General features: G+C 37.1%; 2 protein-coding genes across 2 annotated transcripts in view; both read left to right on the plus strand.

Moving 5' to 3' along the window:
* Positions 1-10,308, plus strand: part of GCG (glucagon) — a 15,508-nt gene extending 5,200 nt beyond the window's left edge. Inside the window, exons 2-7 of the mRNA XM_009274905.1 lie at positions 3,130-3,230; positions 3,629-3,790; positions 4,629-4,682; positions 6,308-6,445; positions 8,628-8,771; positions 9,809-10,308. Coding sequence (XP_009273180.1) covers positions 3,133-3,230; positions 3,629-3,790; positions 4,629-4,682; positions 6,308-6,445; positions 8,628-8,771; positions 9,809-9,833 — 621 coding nt within the window. The 5' untranslated portion in view covers positions 3,130-3,132 and the 3' untranslated portion in view covers positions 9,834-10,308. The remainder of the gene's footprint in view (positions 1-3,129; positions 3,231-3,628; positions 3,791-4,628; positions 4,683-6,307; positions 6,446-8,627; positions 8,772-9,808) is intronic.
* A 4,777-nt stretch (positions 10,309-15,085) lies between these two features.
* The window catches only part of DPP4 (dipeptidyl peptidase 4), a gene marked incomplete at its 5' end in the record, with an annotated part of 43,931 nt that continues 42,412 nt past the window's right edge, over positions 15,086-16,604 (plus strand). Inside the window, one exon of the mRNA XM_019470902.1 lies at positions 15,086-15,102. Within this exon, the coding sequence (XP_019326447.1) occupies positions 15,086-15,102 (17 nt within the window). The remainder of the gene's footprint in view (positions 15,103-16,604) is intronic.

Consider the following 16,604-nt stretch of genomic DNA (forward strand, 5'->3'; position numbering starts at 1 on the left):
TCCTATCGCTTGTTACTTGGGAGAAGAGACCGACACCCACCTCGCTACAACCTCCTTTCAGGTAGTTGTAGAGAGCGATGAGGTCTCCCCTCAGCCTCCTTTTCTCCAGGCTAAACAACCCCAGTTCCCTCAGCCGCTCCTCATAAGACTTGTTCTCCAGACCCCTCACCAGCCTCGTTGCCCTTCTCTGGACATGCTCCAGCACCTCAATGTCCTTCTTGTAGTGAGGGGCCCAAAACTGAACACAGTATTCGAGGTTATGTATGGTGCAATAGCCAGACTTTATCTGGTGTTTAAGTCACCTTATTTACAGCTATATCAGCTAGCATGGGGGTCACTACGTTACAATCAAACCATTTTTGTGACCACAGCAAAGTTGTCTCCCAAAGAATAGGCAGAGCTTGTTCCGTTGTTGGAAGCCTATGAAATGTGAAATTATGCATTCTTTGGGATAAACATTGGATGTCAGTGTTGCACCACCAAATTACAGCTCCAAATGAAACAGTGAAAAGAGAGTTCAATATTATAGTTAGAGTTATAATAGGACTGAGTACATGGCTGCTACGGTATTTGCTGGTACTATAGCAGGTGCAAGTGCAGGCATCAAATCTCATATATCAGGACATTACAGAAGGCAGAAAAGAGTCTCCATACACACTGATGAAAAAATGAGCAACACTGGCAGTGGCTTCTGGTGGAGAGAGGGAAATCGACTCCCATTGCTTAATAGTACAATCCACCAGAAAATCTTAAGTTCATCAATTTATTTTCCTGGTTTTGATTAAGATTTGATTAAGATTTTGATTGCCTTAAATATTTTGATACTGACACTGAGGTATTCTAGTAAAATATTTATATTATTCATTAAGATTCTCTTAAAAATTAGGCCTCATGAAGTACCAGAAGCAATACATTCTTCCTAACCATAGGTAAAATGCCTGCCAACAGTCAAGCTTTGTGTCTCCAACTGTAAGTTATTTTTTAATAGATGGAAGAAACAGATTCATAAAAAAAATCTACTCTGAAGCTGGGCAGACTTCTGGGACAGAGTAGAAGTCCTACAGCAGTAATGTTTTTGATGCAGGAGTTTACTTTTTCAGAGATGTTCATATAGCCCCCCCAATTTGCACTGCTCGGTGCAGAGCCAACTCTAAATCTCAAGACAGAGTAATCTGCACCTTCTCTACATATCATTCCTTCATAAATTTCTTATGGCTTCCTCCAGGCCATAGTATATTTAAATTCAGCCTATTGTGACAGGGCATTACAATAGAGAATAGATATGTTTCCACTCAGACTGCCTTATTTTATAAATCATTGAATTTCAATAAATAACTCCTCCAGCGGAGCCGGAGGAGTTCAGTGCAGATTACATTTAGTGGGGAGGGTGTTTTTTGCCTGGGTTTTACTTTGCCACCTACCACTTTACTTCAATGCACTCATCTTTCCTACCTCCCTTTGTTTTTCAGACTGTAAGACAAACTTCCATAGGAAAGTGTCACGGATGGCAGAAGGGCTCTTTCAAATACACAAGTATCAGTCCAAGTACATGCTGAAATTATTTCCAGTGACATTTTGCTGATGTGAACTCATTGCAATTTCTGTTGCTTTACAGCAGGTTAATATTGTGATCCATACTGATTTTGAAGTCAGAATGAATGAGCATTTACTATTCACCATTCAATGAATGAGCATTTAGCTATTGAATGAATGGCATATTCAATTTCTTTGTCACGGTCAAAAGTACCTAACCAAATTTTAAATTCATTTCCTTTTCTATACATTCATTCCATAAATTTAAGTGATCCAAAATAATTAAAAATAAACAATATATACTAGTTGATTTTGTAACTAGATTTCCTCTCGTTTCCTGTTTATGCAAAGCACTTTTGAGTCTATTAGCCGTTAGCTGCTCATAGTCGCTTTTGCACAGGGTTTTGTGAGCCTAAAATGAATAGCATTTGTTCAACAGTTTGTCCTATAGGGGATCGTGTGTCAACAGACCAATACTACTACATTGAACAATGAAAATTGTAGCACACATAATTAGGGGATTAGAGAATGCTTTATTCCCATTCGTGACTATTCACTAAAAGTTATAACTGTACTACTTGCATGAGTAAACCAGTCACTAATTCAAGTAAGGGAATCACAGCTTGGCTGTGGATCACCAAAGCATTGGTACAGACTGTAATACTCTAGTTTATATTGAATAATCTCACATTAAAGTCAGCGAGACTGGTCAGGTTATTACAGTGTGCGTGATGAAGACACATATAATAATGTAGCCATTTCTGTTACATGGTTGAAGCCAATAGAATGACCTGTAACAGTGAGAATTACATCTGGGAGACAATATTTTCTGCTTTGGTTTATTACCATTAATATGAAGTATATACCCCATATCTTGTATATCCTATATAGCCCCATAATGGAAGCCCTTAAGCTGAAATAAAGTATTATGTCAATAGTGCAACAAGCAGAACTTGACATATCACATCATGAATTGAACACAAGCCAGTGTGTGGTTTGGTGGTTGTTTTTTTCTAAGGAGCCACACCTATTAATAAGTCATTATTAAGTCCAGAGGCCTACTGCTGAAATATCCATTACTTTAAAAAAAAACTTTTAAAAGGAGGGTGGAGGGCCAGAAGGAAAGAATGGGGAGCTGCTAATGTGACAGTATTCTTGACAGAGATTTGCTTTGTTTTTTCTCTAGTGAATGAGCTGCAAAAAAAATAAAAGTCACACCAATACCCTAGTTTTGCAATAAAACAATATTACAGAAACAGGTCTAATGCTTGCCATCAGCAGAACACAGAGCAAAGGAGATACAGACCTTTATCCTCGTATTACAAAAGAAAGTGAGGATGGAGTTGGTCTCAGCCCACCTTGCATTCTAGAATAGAGACCAGAGCCTAGAGAAAGACTAGAATAGAGACTACGTCTTTTGGATGCCTACCCAAGGCACTACAGTCTCCATCCATTGGACACGGACCCCGTCCTCACAGGGTGTCAATATCATCAAGTTTAGATCAGCATTAAGGATGTCTCTTTTTGATGTAATTGATTCAGATGTATGTAAACATGATTACATTTTTCTTTTTTGCCTTATTTCTGTTTTGACAGGCAATGAAAATGAAAAGTGTTTATTTTGTTGCTGGGCTCCTTTTAATGATAGTTCAAGGCAGCTGGCAAAATCCTCTTCAGGATACAGAGGAGAAATCAAGGTAAATTCTTTAGATCAAACTTCTAGAAACACTTGGCCTGAACTTTGTTTTCTTACGGTTTGAAGCAAAACATGCTATGACTTAAAGATAGTTTTTTGTATACTATGACACAGTACTTAATCTACCATTGGAATTGGCAAAAGTTTTTAATATTGCACAGGATAGCACAGAAGTTTTTGGTATTACAAGCAATAGCTGCCTTAGTTAGCCAAGAAGACCTTGTAATTGTGCAGTACCCAATCTGCTATGTTGATTCATTTTACTAGCCAGCTAGTGATCAATATGCCACTTGCTTTTACTTTGTAAGAGTACAAAATAGTATTTTTAAAAGAAAAGTCAATGCACCTGTAGAATGTACTATAACCGTTGCCAATTAACAAGTTCTAAACTTTTCACAGATCATTCAAAGCTTCCCAGTCTGAACCATTAGATGAATCTAGACAGCTGAATGAAGTGAAACGCCACTCACAAGGAACATTCACCAGTGATTACAGCAAGTACTTGGACACTAGACGAGCTCAGGACTTTGTGCAGTGGTTAATGAGCACTAAAAGAAATGGGTAAGCATTTTGGTCACATTGCTATAGATCTCCATATACAGAAACAGCCAAAAATCTAGCTGAATTCAGTTTCTGGATTTCAGCTTCTCATCACAGACCATGTATAATCCTCAAATAAGTAAAGTACTTAAGGAAAATTTATATATAATTGTAATATGTTATTAGAAACAGGGAATATATGCAAAATCAGTCAAAAGGATTTGGATAAATCAAGTGTAGTATCAGTATGTTACCTGATATGCCACCTAAAAAGACTATCTCAGCCTCTTTGGGACAGATTGTTTTAGTGAATGAATTAAGTTCGATAGGAATAAGATATGTAAATATCACATAAAGGTCTGGGCCATTGGGCCTTAATAAAACTTTCCTATCTATGGATACTCTAATCCTGAAGTTTCATTTGTGAAAAGGGAGCTAAGGTTTAAGTTTTGTTGACCACTGGATACTTTACCAGTATCGTAAGTATACTGTTAAGGCATGAGTTGGCATGTTTTTTGAAAATATACTTTGATTAAACACAAGCTACCAAGCTGAGAGCAATAATAATGTAAAAGCATGTAAGCCTATGCCCTGTGTTCCAGAGAAGATCTGTCCACAGAATCCAAAAATCTATGATATTAATGCTTTTAAATCCCTGTGGAAGTCTTTAAAGTATAAAGTAATGATTTCTGGACATTGTATTAATTTAAATTCATAAGCCTGAAATTATTTATAATATTCATCTGTCATGGTTGTTTATCATAATATTTAAATTATAACCAATAAAATCTTATCAGCTTATGCATGCTCTGCAATGTACTGGTAATAATGATCTAATGATGGTGGAATTCCACTACAGCCAACAAGGACAGGAGGACAAAGAAAATGACAAATTCCCGGACCAGCTCTCAAGGTATTCTAGTTGCCATAACTTATTACTCAAAAACAGTTTGAGCTCATTTTCTGTTAAACAAGAAAGAAAACAACTAGTATTCTTTACAATGTTACCACAACCAAAGAAATACCTATAAAAAGAAATTATCTCACACCTGTTTTTTACAAGGAAAGAGGAGATGTCTCTATGTTATTTATTCCTGTACCTGTGTTCTATAGCTATGTGCAGTGGCTTCAAGGAATGCAATAGGATGAGAATAGATTTCAGGAAAGGACATTCCAAGTAATAAAGGAGAGTAGAGAATAAGATAAAACGAAAAACTTGGTATAGAAAAAGGCTGAATAAAAAAACCAAAACAAAACATTATGTTGAGGAAAAGAAAATCAGTAAGAAGACTAATGAAAGGAAAATGGCCAGGCACCAATTTGCAGGGAGCTGATAAAACACGATACAATGCTCAGCCCTAAGCACTCGGTCCCATGTTACATAAACCACTCATTACAGGAAAGGAGAACACAAGACCTGCTGGAGGCCAGAATTTTGTTTCTTGACAATGTTTCTGGGAGAGGGTTGGGGGGTTGGAAATCTGAAACAAATAAAACAAAAATCCAGTAAGTGTTTTTGCAAAACAGATTGAAATACCTATACTCATTCCTCCTTTTGTCAGAAATTCCAAAGAGGATAGCCTGGATCACAAAGATCCTTCCATTCAAAACACTGTCAATATCAGTAACAAATCTGTAATAATGTTTCAGCTTCAATGAAACAGCATATCTCAACAAAATGAATGTTTCATTAAAAATGTTCCAAACAACCCTAGTTAGCACGCTGATGAAAAGTGCAGATGGTACTAAATTAGGAGGAATGGTGAAATCCCAAGAAGATAAAAAATAATAGAAAGAGCTAGAGGCCCTGAAAATTGGGTGGAAATCAGCAAATTCTGAAATAGAAATGTTAAGGAACTTATTTGTGGAAAATATTCCATAATATGTCTACTTCTCAGTGCAGCTTGCCTTCCTAACGGCCAGTCTGACATAATTTTGTACTATATCAGAGAAAGAAGCACAATGAGGTGTAGGGAGGGAGAAGGCAATTGTCTTTCTCTGTTAAGCTGCAGGTGATTAGGCTGGAAATTGTTCCAAGATTATCACTTGGTGAGAACGACGATTAAAAGAGTGTTCACAAAACAATTCAAAATGTAAATTCAAAAGGAATTAAGTCTGAACAGTTTGGCTAAGAAATAATGAAGATGAAGGCAGGAGGAGTGGCTTAATGGAAATGTTTAGGTTAACACAAGGGGTAACAAAAAGTATGTCTGTAGAATACAATACAGTTTGTTGATCACAGCTAATTAATCTAGCAGACCATTCCAATGCAGCTATATTTGATTTCAGTGCCTGATTTGATTTGTTCAGAACTAGTTCAGGCATCTCTGCACAAAACTGTATTGCATAGCACAGACAATGCCTTCAGAACTGAAAGATATCAAGAAAAAAAAAAATCAAGAGTAATTTGAGGAGCAAAAAAACCCTCTCCCTAATAAGAAATGCTAGTCTGGTGGGTGGGAAATAGAAATCAATAAAGGTTAAAAAAAAAATTAAGTCTTTATGCAGTCTGCTTCTAGAGTATTGCTCTTCTTTCAGCAATGCGATCTCCAAGCGTCATGCTGAATTCGAAAGACATGCTGAAGGCACCTACACCAGTGATATCACCTCTTATTTGGAAGGTCAAGCTGCCAAAGAGTTCATTGCTTGGTTAGTGAATGGACGAGGAAGAAGAGAGTAAGAATCCATCCATTCCTATTATTAAATTTTGCCTTGCTTTTGGGGTTAGAAATCAAGTCTGATGAAACCTTGATGTGTTTTTGATCATTCTTGCTGTACTTCATGTTTTTCTTTTGTAATAGAAGATATTCTGTGGGCGTTAGACTACCACTTTAAATTATTAAGTTCAAATACAGATTAAAACAAACCTGTTCAGTACGCTGTTACACTCTAAAAGGTCAATTTATATTTAAGGTCACATATCTAAAACTAAACCAGACCTTTCTCTAACTACCACCTTTCCCCCTTCACATAACATTGCTTACAGTCTCCTTAACTATCATTGAGATGATTCAAGTCAGTGTCATCTTAAATTCCTTTCTCTTTTTTTTTCCTTTCACAGTCAATCTTGTCCTCTGCAATATTTCCAAGATTAAATTTTTACCAATGTCATCAACTGTACTCCATGTGCTGGTGATCATTCCCAGCAGTAACTGATGACTTCTTTTCCTCTTCCCATGCTCTACAAAGTCTCCCCAAGTTGCTGCTGCCAAAATAACTATCATTTCCTACAGCTGTGACTTATTTTCCTTTTTAAGACACCTCTATTTCTTTTGCTATGGTTCACGGTTTCCTGGACGCAGTGCTCCACAGTTTTGACCTACCTATGTCTCTGATTTCCTTCATTAATACCTTGTTCTCCACATACTCATTGCAGATTTCTCAAGCCTATTCACTTCGTTTACTCACTCATGACTTTACATCTTTTTTCGTGACAGTCTTACACTTAGAATGGCCTTATCTTCAGTCTCCTGCAGGCACCTTCTGTCTCATCATATTTCCAACTCTGCATGGTTAGGAGCCACACCATGCACATGCCACTACCCACCTTTTAACTGTTCTGTACTTATTTTTGCCTTTAGACTGTAAGCTCTTCGGGGCAGGGATTTCAGTTCATCCTCTGATTATATATTCTACCAGCTGTAAAGTACTATGTAAGTCTCTCGCACTATATAAAAATAATAACAATAACAATAAAATATAATCTGTAAGACAAGATTGTGTGTTGTAGTCAAGGAAGACTAAATAGGTAAAAGTAAATTTTGTAAATAATGACGATTTCCTGAAAAAGCAGAGTTAAATAATTGAGGTCAGCTCTATAGAGAAGGGAAAGGCAGTTGCCACTTCATAGTGATGTTCAGATTTGCAGTTGTTTTTCTGTCATGTTTTATCTCATGGGCAGAAATAGGGTATTTCAGTATCTGTAAGAGAGAGATATTACAGTCTAGCTGTGATGAACTGAGCTTAGAAACCTAGATGAACAATTAAATGTAGACTACCCTTCTGCTTCCCAATATTTAGTATTATTTGCAGTCAAACTCGTATATAGCCTTCCCTGAAATTATTGCATGAAAAGAACCGGTCTGCCTGTCATTGATCCCAGAGCACAGTGTGCTTCAGTATCAGCCCACCTTAATGGAATTCATTAAAATCTTCCTATATTTGATGGGGTGAAACAAGAGAGGAAAGTTTTCTAAACCAGGCCCTTGGCATAATGGTATTCCAACAGTCAAAAAAGGATAGAGCAAGAATCAGGATCTGATTCCAAATAAAAAATGCTATTGTACAGCAAACAAGCACATAGATTTTATACAGGTGTCGTAATTGAGTTATTTTAACCCCCCAAAAAAGCTGCTGCTCTTAATATCTAAATACTTACGCAATTTAATTGTAAGTATATAACTAGGACTTAAGTCCAATTAAAACAGAAAAAAATGTTTGAAAAATTGACTATAATCTTTTAGTAGTGGTATTTCTTAAATAACGATTCTTAGTAAATCTACTGTCAGTTTCATTGGTGCCTAGTCTACTTGGCACAGACATTGCAGACTCAGATATGTTTTTGTACGTATGGCTTTTCCAAAAAATGCTAGAGAGGAATTTTGACTCACCTGAAGGAACAGTCCTAATCTGGTAAAGGGAGACTGCTTTATTCCCTGCCTTATTCTGTTGTTAAAATAATGCCTCAAAAGCTGTTCTGATATACATCGTGCTGTACTGAGCCATAACATCAGGCTCAACCCTTAACTCCTTAAAATCACAGGATATGTGAAGTGTATTAGAATCCTGTAATGAGGCCCCTTTAAATGGCTTGTTTATTTTGATCTGCAAATTGTTTGATAATTTCTTCCCTTTGAAGTTTCCCAGAAAAAGCTCTTGTGGCCGAAGAAATGGGCCGAAGACATGCAGATGGCACTTTCACGAGTGATATCAACAAAGTCCTTGATGACATGGCTGCCAAAGAGTTCCTAAAATGGCTGATTAACACAAAAGTTACCCAAAGGTGCCTGAATTTTGACTGTGTTATTCTTAATATACTGGGGTTTTAAATGTATTTTGTCACACTTAGGGAAAATTCTGCTACTTTTTCTCTTAACTATTGACATATCTGTAACTGTTACAAACTTTGTTACAGACAGTGCTGAACAAGGATAAGACACTAAGCAGAACTCATTCCAAATACAATTTGTATTTTGCATCAGTGGTAAAGCTATTTAATAGTTTCCTATTTAACTTGAGGGGAGTTTTTCCGCTGAATGTTACCAGAAGTGAGGTGATATTAAATTATTGAAAAATAAAACTCTCCTTTGCACGGGCATTATAAAATCAGAAATATTTATTGGTAAAATTGCACCAAATTGATTATTCTTTAAAGACTGTGATATAAAACACTGCCTTAAATTGTGGCTTGTCATTAGGGAATAGGGTACTGTAATCTGAGTTCCTGATAGCTAACTATTTAAGAATCCTGCTTTAGTTTGCCTGAATATAGGCCAATGCTGTTGGAAAAGCAACTTTTTCTATCTGAGGTCTGTGAACAGGTTAATATTTAAGAATTATTTGTTAACATTAACAAAGCATTTCAAAAATAATAAAATGCCAACTCAAGGCACATGTGAGTGGCCAGATTTTTTAAAATGTTCGATGTCCACTCTGTGAAAATTAATTACTTTTAGTCTTTTGACTACTGAAGCACCCAAAATGACTAGTTGATTTGGATATCTGAAACAACCAGTATTGCCTCAAACAATTTAGAAGCTATAGTTAAAATACAGTTTTTATTAACATTTTAACATTTTTGTGTTTGTTTGTAGTTCAACATTGAAACAAACAATTTAGGAAAATAATCTATTAGAAACTATTAAAAAGCTTTTCCTTTACAAATAATTGTTTTCAATCTGTTACTAGAAAGAAGCATTGAGGGGTCTGTGGAACTAACATCTGCTAACTCTTAAACAGAAAAAAATATGTTCCACACATATTTCATAAACCTTGGGAGATTTATAATATGTCCTAATTGCTGCTGCTTTTTTTTTCCAGGGACCTTTTGGGAGAATACCAGTAAAAATGCAGAATAAAAATGGGATAAATGAAGATCTTCATTGCATCAACTGCCAGTTATTAAGAGATTCTGAAATCTGTATTCTGTCATTTACATTGGGTGTAACAAAGCTATGTCACCTTGCATGCCAGGAAATAATTGTACTATAGTTTAGTGTTGCCAAAGGTTTATATACGGAACACCTATTGCCTAAGGGATAGTTATCTTAACAGCTTTAAGACTATGAAAGTTCCATATCTTCATATTTTCCATTTATTAGGACTGAAGTAACTCCATTTATATTTAATGATAAAATTATTTTTCTAAAAAGTTGACTTCTACACACAAAGGATTCAATCACCACTTGTATGTGTTATTTGTAAGGGGCTGGCAGTTACAAATGCCTGAGAAGTGAATATCCCTCTTAAAACCTTTGTTATAAAAAGGCTAAGCTTTAAGGATATTAAATGATAGCCTTAAATAAATTTTTTCAAGCTTCTTTTCTGTTGACCTTTCATGTGTATATCCCTGGTGCCTCTTTGCACTCCATTTCATTTTATTCTAATATTTTAGTGTCACTGAGATCTTGGAAGTGGTTTGTTTGGAATGATAAAACAAACTCAACATTTTGTTTTGTCACATTTTCTCCATAATGATTCTCAGAAAAGAGCTGTGTGAACTTTGAATTATCTTTATTTGAAAAAGAATTCACGTAAGATGAAGCCAGAGAGGGAAACAAGACTGAACAGACAAGTATTCTTCATTAGCATAAATTCTTGTTTCTCAGCAAAAGCAGGAAGTCAGCTTTGAAAAACATTAAGTGCGATATACTCCATTAGTAGTGGAAAATGCCACATAATTTCTTCAAATTTTATAAGATTGCCAAGTAAAGCCAACTCAAATGGCCCCGGGGTCACTCTAATCTGTGTTGTATTCTTTTCTTCCTTCTTCCTCTGAGAACCGCTTTGCCCATCATCTCTTGCATTTAGCAACATTGTACTGGAACTTAGAAGCACAACTACCATATCTGTAACCTGTGCCTTCTCCATTATGGCGACAGAACATTTTGCTTGCAGATCTCAGTGTTTCTAGCAACCCGAACTACTATACTCTCAGCCGGCCAGGGCATGTTTTTGTAGGTATGGTAGTAGCTGCAAGCTCTCAAATAGCCACAGGTGCTGTAACGCACCTCTTTCTTCTGATGACTCCCCAAACCCCCTTTTCCCCCCTTGCAATAATACTTCTCCATTATGGCGACAGAACATTTTGCTTGCAGATCTCAGTGTTTCTAGCAACCCGAACTACTATACTCTCAGCCGGCCAGGGCATGTTTTTGTAGGTATGGTAGTAGCTGCAAGCTCTCAAATAGCCACAGGTGCTGTAATGCACCTCTTTCTTCTGATGACTCCCCAAACCCCCTTTTCCCCCCTTGCAATAATAGCAATATGCCAGGTATCTATATTAAAATGTCCTAAAGGGCAAGTGGTTTAAGAGAAAGCCAATGGGCTTAGCAAGTATCTAGAAGAAGTTGATGTGAAGCGAAGCAGGAGCATTGTTGAATCGGAATTAGCACCTATAACTTTTGCTAAGAAAAACTAGTACTGTTTTGTGTCTCATTTGTTTTTTAAAGGCAACTGAAACTTTCACTGACAGTCTAGAATTTCTGGAAAAATAAGATTAGATTGTCCTCCCAAAGTGTACAGGAACCAATATTCTGTAATTTCAGATCAGGACTGATCATACCCAACTTGGCATCTAGAACAGCTTCTTCACAGCAACAGAAAGCTGTTTTAACATCCCAACTTTAAACAATTAAAACTCAATAGAACCTTGCACTAAAAAACTATCATAGCATCCAAAATACCACTGGAGATCAAAAAAGGGGGGCAAAAAAAGAATGTATACATATTAGTTGTTTATTTAATCCCATTTGTACACAGTGGTTTGGTTCCAAGTGCTTCTGGAACTGAAAAAGATTCAGTTATACACAGTTGGATGCATATGGTCCAGGCTGAAATGGTACGAACAGTTAACTCTTCTATTTCCACAGATTGAGCAATTGTCTTTAAAATGTTTTATTCCACTATGTCCAGGATATTTAGTGCTCTGAAGGACAGGATTCCCAAGTTACAAATCCATTTTCCTGTGGTGTCTGTCCAGTGTATTTGAGCACCTCCTGTTAGCTTTGTCAGCTATGAAAATACTCTTTTCCCACATTTTTACAAATTATATGCTTTTAGGAACAGAGTGGCCTGAGGATAAATTATTTTCTCAAAGTTATGCAGCTTGTCTGGAACACAGCAAAAACATTTAATCTCTAATTTTCTGAGTCCCAATCTAGAGCATGAATTGAAAGACACCTTTTCTTCAGAAGTGGGATAAAGTTGAGCATGCTCTAGAAATTCCAAACACGTGTTTTAGCTCAGCAGGACTAGGACTTATATATCCTGAAATCACAGAGCGGGGCCAAAAAGGATAAAAAAAAAAAAAAAAAAAAAAAAAAAAAAGAGGTATGTGCTAGGTATTTCTTATACATGCTAGATGAAATTCAGTGAATGGTTCAAACATAGGGAGAAATAAGTAGCAGTCACTTCTTTAAAAAGTGTCTTTACTGGACAATAGCTACCCACGTCTGCAGGCTGAGAGAGGGCAGAATAGCTGCAGCATTCAAGCCTAGAGAGAATTGCTAGTTATGTTTTAATCTTAATTTTGTACTCTAGTAAGGGAGAGAGAGAATTCTAGGCCTTACATGCTGTGAGTGGTTCATTGGTAGGGAAATCCAGGAACAGAGTGGCCTGAAGATTCCTTTTAAATAACAGATGGTTTTCAAAGTCTTCAGGCAATGGAGCAACAGCTGTCAGTTGTTCTGTTGATTGCATTGCCTGTGGTGTCGCTGCTTGTATGAGGGGGCTTCAGTTTGCTCTCGGCAAATAAAGCAAGGGAAGTGGGACTGCTTAAGGGACTCGCGCTCAGGAGCGCGTTTCGGCACTACCTACAGGGCTACACCCTCATCCACTCTCAGAAACACTAATCTTCCTTGCAGTGGAGGACTCACACTGTGTACAGCTTAGTAAAACCACATGCCCTGGTGTGTATGAGGGGTCTTGACTGTCATGCTGTAAAAGATGGCATTGTTGCAATGCCCCTCTGCACCTGATGCGAGTTTTAAGTATACAAAAGAGTTAGGGTATGGGTCCCATCTTATTTGAAATACATTGTAAAAGTGTCATAGACGCAGTTTATGGTGCATAAACTTAATTATTTTTTTGTTTTCATTCACTCCACGCTGACTTCTTCACTCTACTAGAAAACTGAACCTTATACCTTCTTTAAGTTGTATGAAAACAGTACCACTGGCCCAGAAGTTTTGACTGTATTGTGTATGTGCACCTTCTACAATTCCATATTCCATGAACTCATGTGCGTATCTACAGTCCTCTGTGTATCTGCACATCTGCTGCCTAGAACTTCCAGGTGGCCTTATATTAAAAAGTGTTCCAAATATCACCTCCTTTATTAACTGTATTTTATACGCTGAGTGTGCAGCATCCTGCCTCTTCCACTCTATTTACTAAGTATCTGGAAAAATAAGCATATTGAAGCAAAACAAGACAACTAATTGGAATTAATACGATACAAATTAACAGAAACCTGAGATACTCTAACCATTCAACTGTGCTCTGAGGACATGTGGCAAGAGCCTTCAGTTGCCAGGAAATTAATTTTATAAAGAAAAACACATAAACTTGAAAGAACTGAATGACAGCCACTACTAGCCACATTGAAATGGTTGTCCCAATGACATAACCATAGAAAACAGGTTTTTTTCTCATTTGCTTTCCTGATTTACAGTTAACACTCTCTCAAACAGAACCAGTGTAATAATGAATTACAAAACTGTCCTTATGCCATTTCAGCCTCAAAATACAAAGAAAGAAAAAGAAATTACTTCGGAAAAAAACCAGACATTTTTAATATATTTGGTATCAAAAGATATACTCAGTCAAGTAGAACTTGAACACTCCTCAGTGCTAATAGCACTTTTGCTTTCTCTTCCTCACAGCACATTTGACGTGAGCCACTAAATCGGTATAAAACTTTCTCCAGCACACATTTTGTCTCCCATAGCCACACACTGAGACATCTGGAACACATTATTGCACCTGTGAAGTAGACTGTATGCATTTTAGTCGCAAACACTGATATTTTTTTTTCGTTCTGCAGAGAGAGCTTATGTTTTCCTTTTTTCCAGTCTGACTTCTCAAAATATTTCTGGAGGAAAGACTCAAATATATAAACAGACTTATAACAAAGTCTTGAGTTTCACTGAGGCTAGAAGCCTGAAGGAGACATCACACCTGGCAGGTCCACCAAGTGTTTGGGAAAGCCAACCTTTGGGCTGAAAGCTGTATTTTGGTTCTTTCTAGTAAGTAGCTCTTCTTAATCATACAACTTCTTTATGAATACTTTTGTGTTCAGCACACAATATGATGAACAGCTATGGCTTCTCAAATTTTATGATGTAGCAGCCACTGCTGGATATTCATTTCTTTAATCTCTTGGCATCATATTAATACATATCTGATTGCAGAGAACACCATGGTATAAGGTAATTTGAAATATTTAGCTGGAGCAACTTCTTAAGTCTCAGGCTATCACAAAAGACAATCTGACAGAGCACCAGAAGCACAACCATTACAATCATTTTTGGGACCACGGGTATTTTCATCAGACAGGAGGAACTTGAGATTTTTCCAAGGTGTAGAGAATCATTGCTAGGAACTATTGCAACTAAATGGAAAACATATTCTGCTATATTGACTCTTACTGGATCACTCAGGTGGTTCTGAGTACAGAATCAGGTCCCATAAGCCTCTCTGGCGTGACCAGAGTCAGAAGCACTGTAGATAATTAGACATTTTGGTCTGGATACATGAATCCAGATTTCCAAAGGTACTTAAAATTGCGTACCCACTTAAACTAGCAGAAGTTTAGCACTGAATAGCAAAAGACCTATGCTGATGGTTTGTCAGCATAGGTCTTTTTTTCTTCTTAGAATTAACCACTGAGAAGCATTAAAACCTTGCAGATAATCTCTCAAAACATTATTAAACTGCAACTTGGCTATGAAAAGCTTGGTAACAGTCAGGTACATTTTATCACAAGACTGAGATTATAATCTGATTGTACTATACGTGGAGACACAGTGATGATCACTACTTAAATGTTTAGAAAACAAAGCACAGATCAGCTGAATTATATATATGTTGTGATTCCTACCCACCGGGAAAAGGTAAGTTCACCCCAGGGGTGGGGTGGGGTGGGGTAGGCTTTTTTGTTTGTTTGTTTTTCTTTCTTATTGTTGTTGGCAAGATGAGCGAGTACACAGTATACCAGATAGATATTTAAGTGGAGCTGTAAGACATTCTGAAACTCTGGTCATGCATCTCACAGCATGTATGGGATACTAGTTTGAAAAGTAATGTGAAAGACTGCCATTTCACTGTGATTTTGCTTTATAAAAGTAGACTTATCTGTACACAGAAATTAGTGTTAAGCAAGCTGTGAATTTGCAGCACGTTAGATACTCCACTGTAAACGTACACTGAGCTGCATGGAACCGCTGTCAGGGCACATTAATGGTATTCCTAAAATAAACTGATATAGCTAGCAGAGTGTCAATTCATAACTTGCAGTAACCACTACCTTCAAGGAGCATGGTATGCAATAGGGGGCAGAGCGTAAGTTTATATCTAGATGAAGTCTATTACCTTCCATATAGACAAACCTTTATTGTTTGTAAATGCTTTGGGTTACTCTAAAGGAGATGTATCTATCATTAAAAGTTACTAACCCACTTCCAGATACAGATTATAAGAAACAGCAGCAAAATACTAAATGCTGTGCTCAATCTGCAGAAGTGGAGTGAAAGAACAAGCAGCACAACTTTATTGAAAGCTCTGACAAGTATTTTGAAGGCAAGACTAAGAACATTTTCTATCTCCCTTGGCTTTGAGTCTCTTCCTCTTGCTTTAGCGGATCACATACTTTTCCTGTTCCATTTCTCAAGTTGTAAAATACCTTCATTTCTCTCTGATTACTGCAAATAGAGGGGGGAAAAGCTAAGAAGGACCAAACCAAAAGCACAAACACACCACTTAATAATTACTTTTTTGAGGCTAGAATTCCTCTCTTAAAATAATTCCAGAAACTCCCACAGCTTTCAGCTTTTAAACAATGAAATGCTTTGTAGTTTTGATTTACAGGTTATTCTCAGTCTTTGCCACCAATTAGTCCTACTATCTCAACACATACTCAAAATTCTCCTTGGAAATGGAATTGTCTGATGTGATAAACCAGGGTCATCTTCAGAGCTAAACTTTAAACTTTTATCCTATACTTCCATTTTCTGGTCTTAATTTAAAATTCCATTTTGCAGACTTACACATCCATGTCTCTTTTATGCCAAGAACCAGCGCCGAAGAAATAAATATACGCCCCTCCTGCAATTTTATCAGTCTTTCCATGACTCGATTGCCAGAGAAAGAAGTTCAAAGAGCAGAACTTTACAAGAAATCCTGGTGTTATCAAAGCCTTAGGAGCTTTGCCATTAGCGTTTGAAGGCATTTCGCTTCTGGGGTCTCTGCGTGGCCGTTATCCGATTTCCTACAGAAATCCCTTCGCCGTCAAAGGTCCCTCCTCTTTACAGCTATGTCACCGCGCTCCAAGTGTTTGAACTGAAGGGGAAACCGCAGCTCAAAAAACAACACGCGAAGCTGCAAAGCCAGCAGGAAA

Source organism: Aptenodytes forsteri, unplaced genomic scaffold (genome assembly GCF_000699145.1).
Source record: "Aptenodytes forsteri isolate BGI_AS27 unplaced genomic scaffold, ASM69914v1 Scaffold255, whole genome shotgun sequence".
Taxonomy (NCBI): domain Eukaryota; kingdom Metazoa; phylum Chordata; class Aves; order Sphenisciformes; family Spheniscidae; genus Aptenodytes; species Aptenodytes forsteri.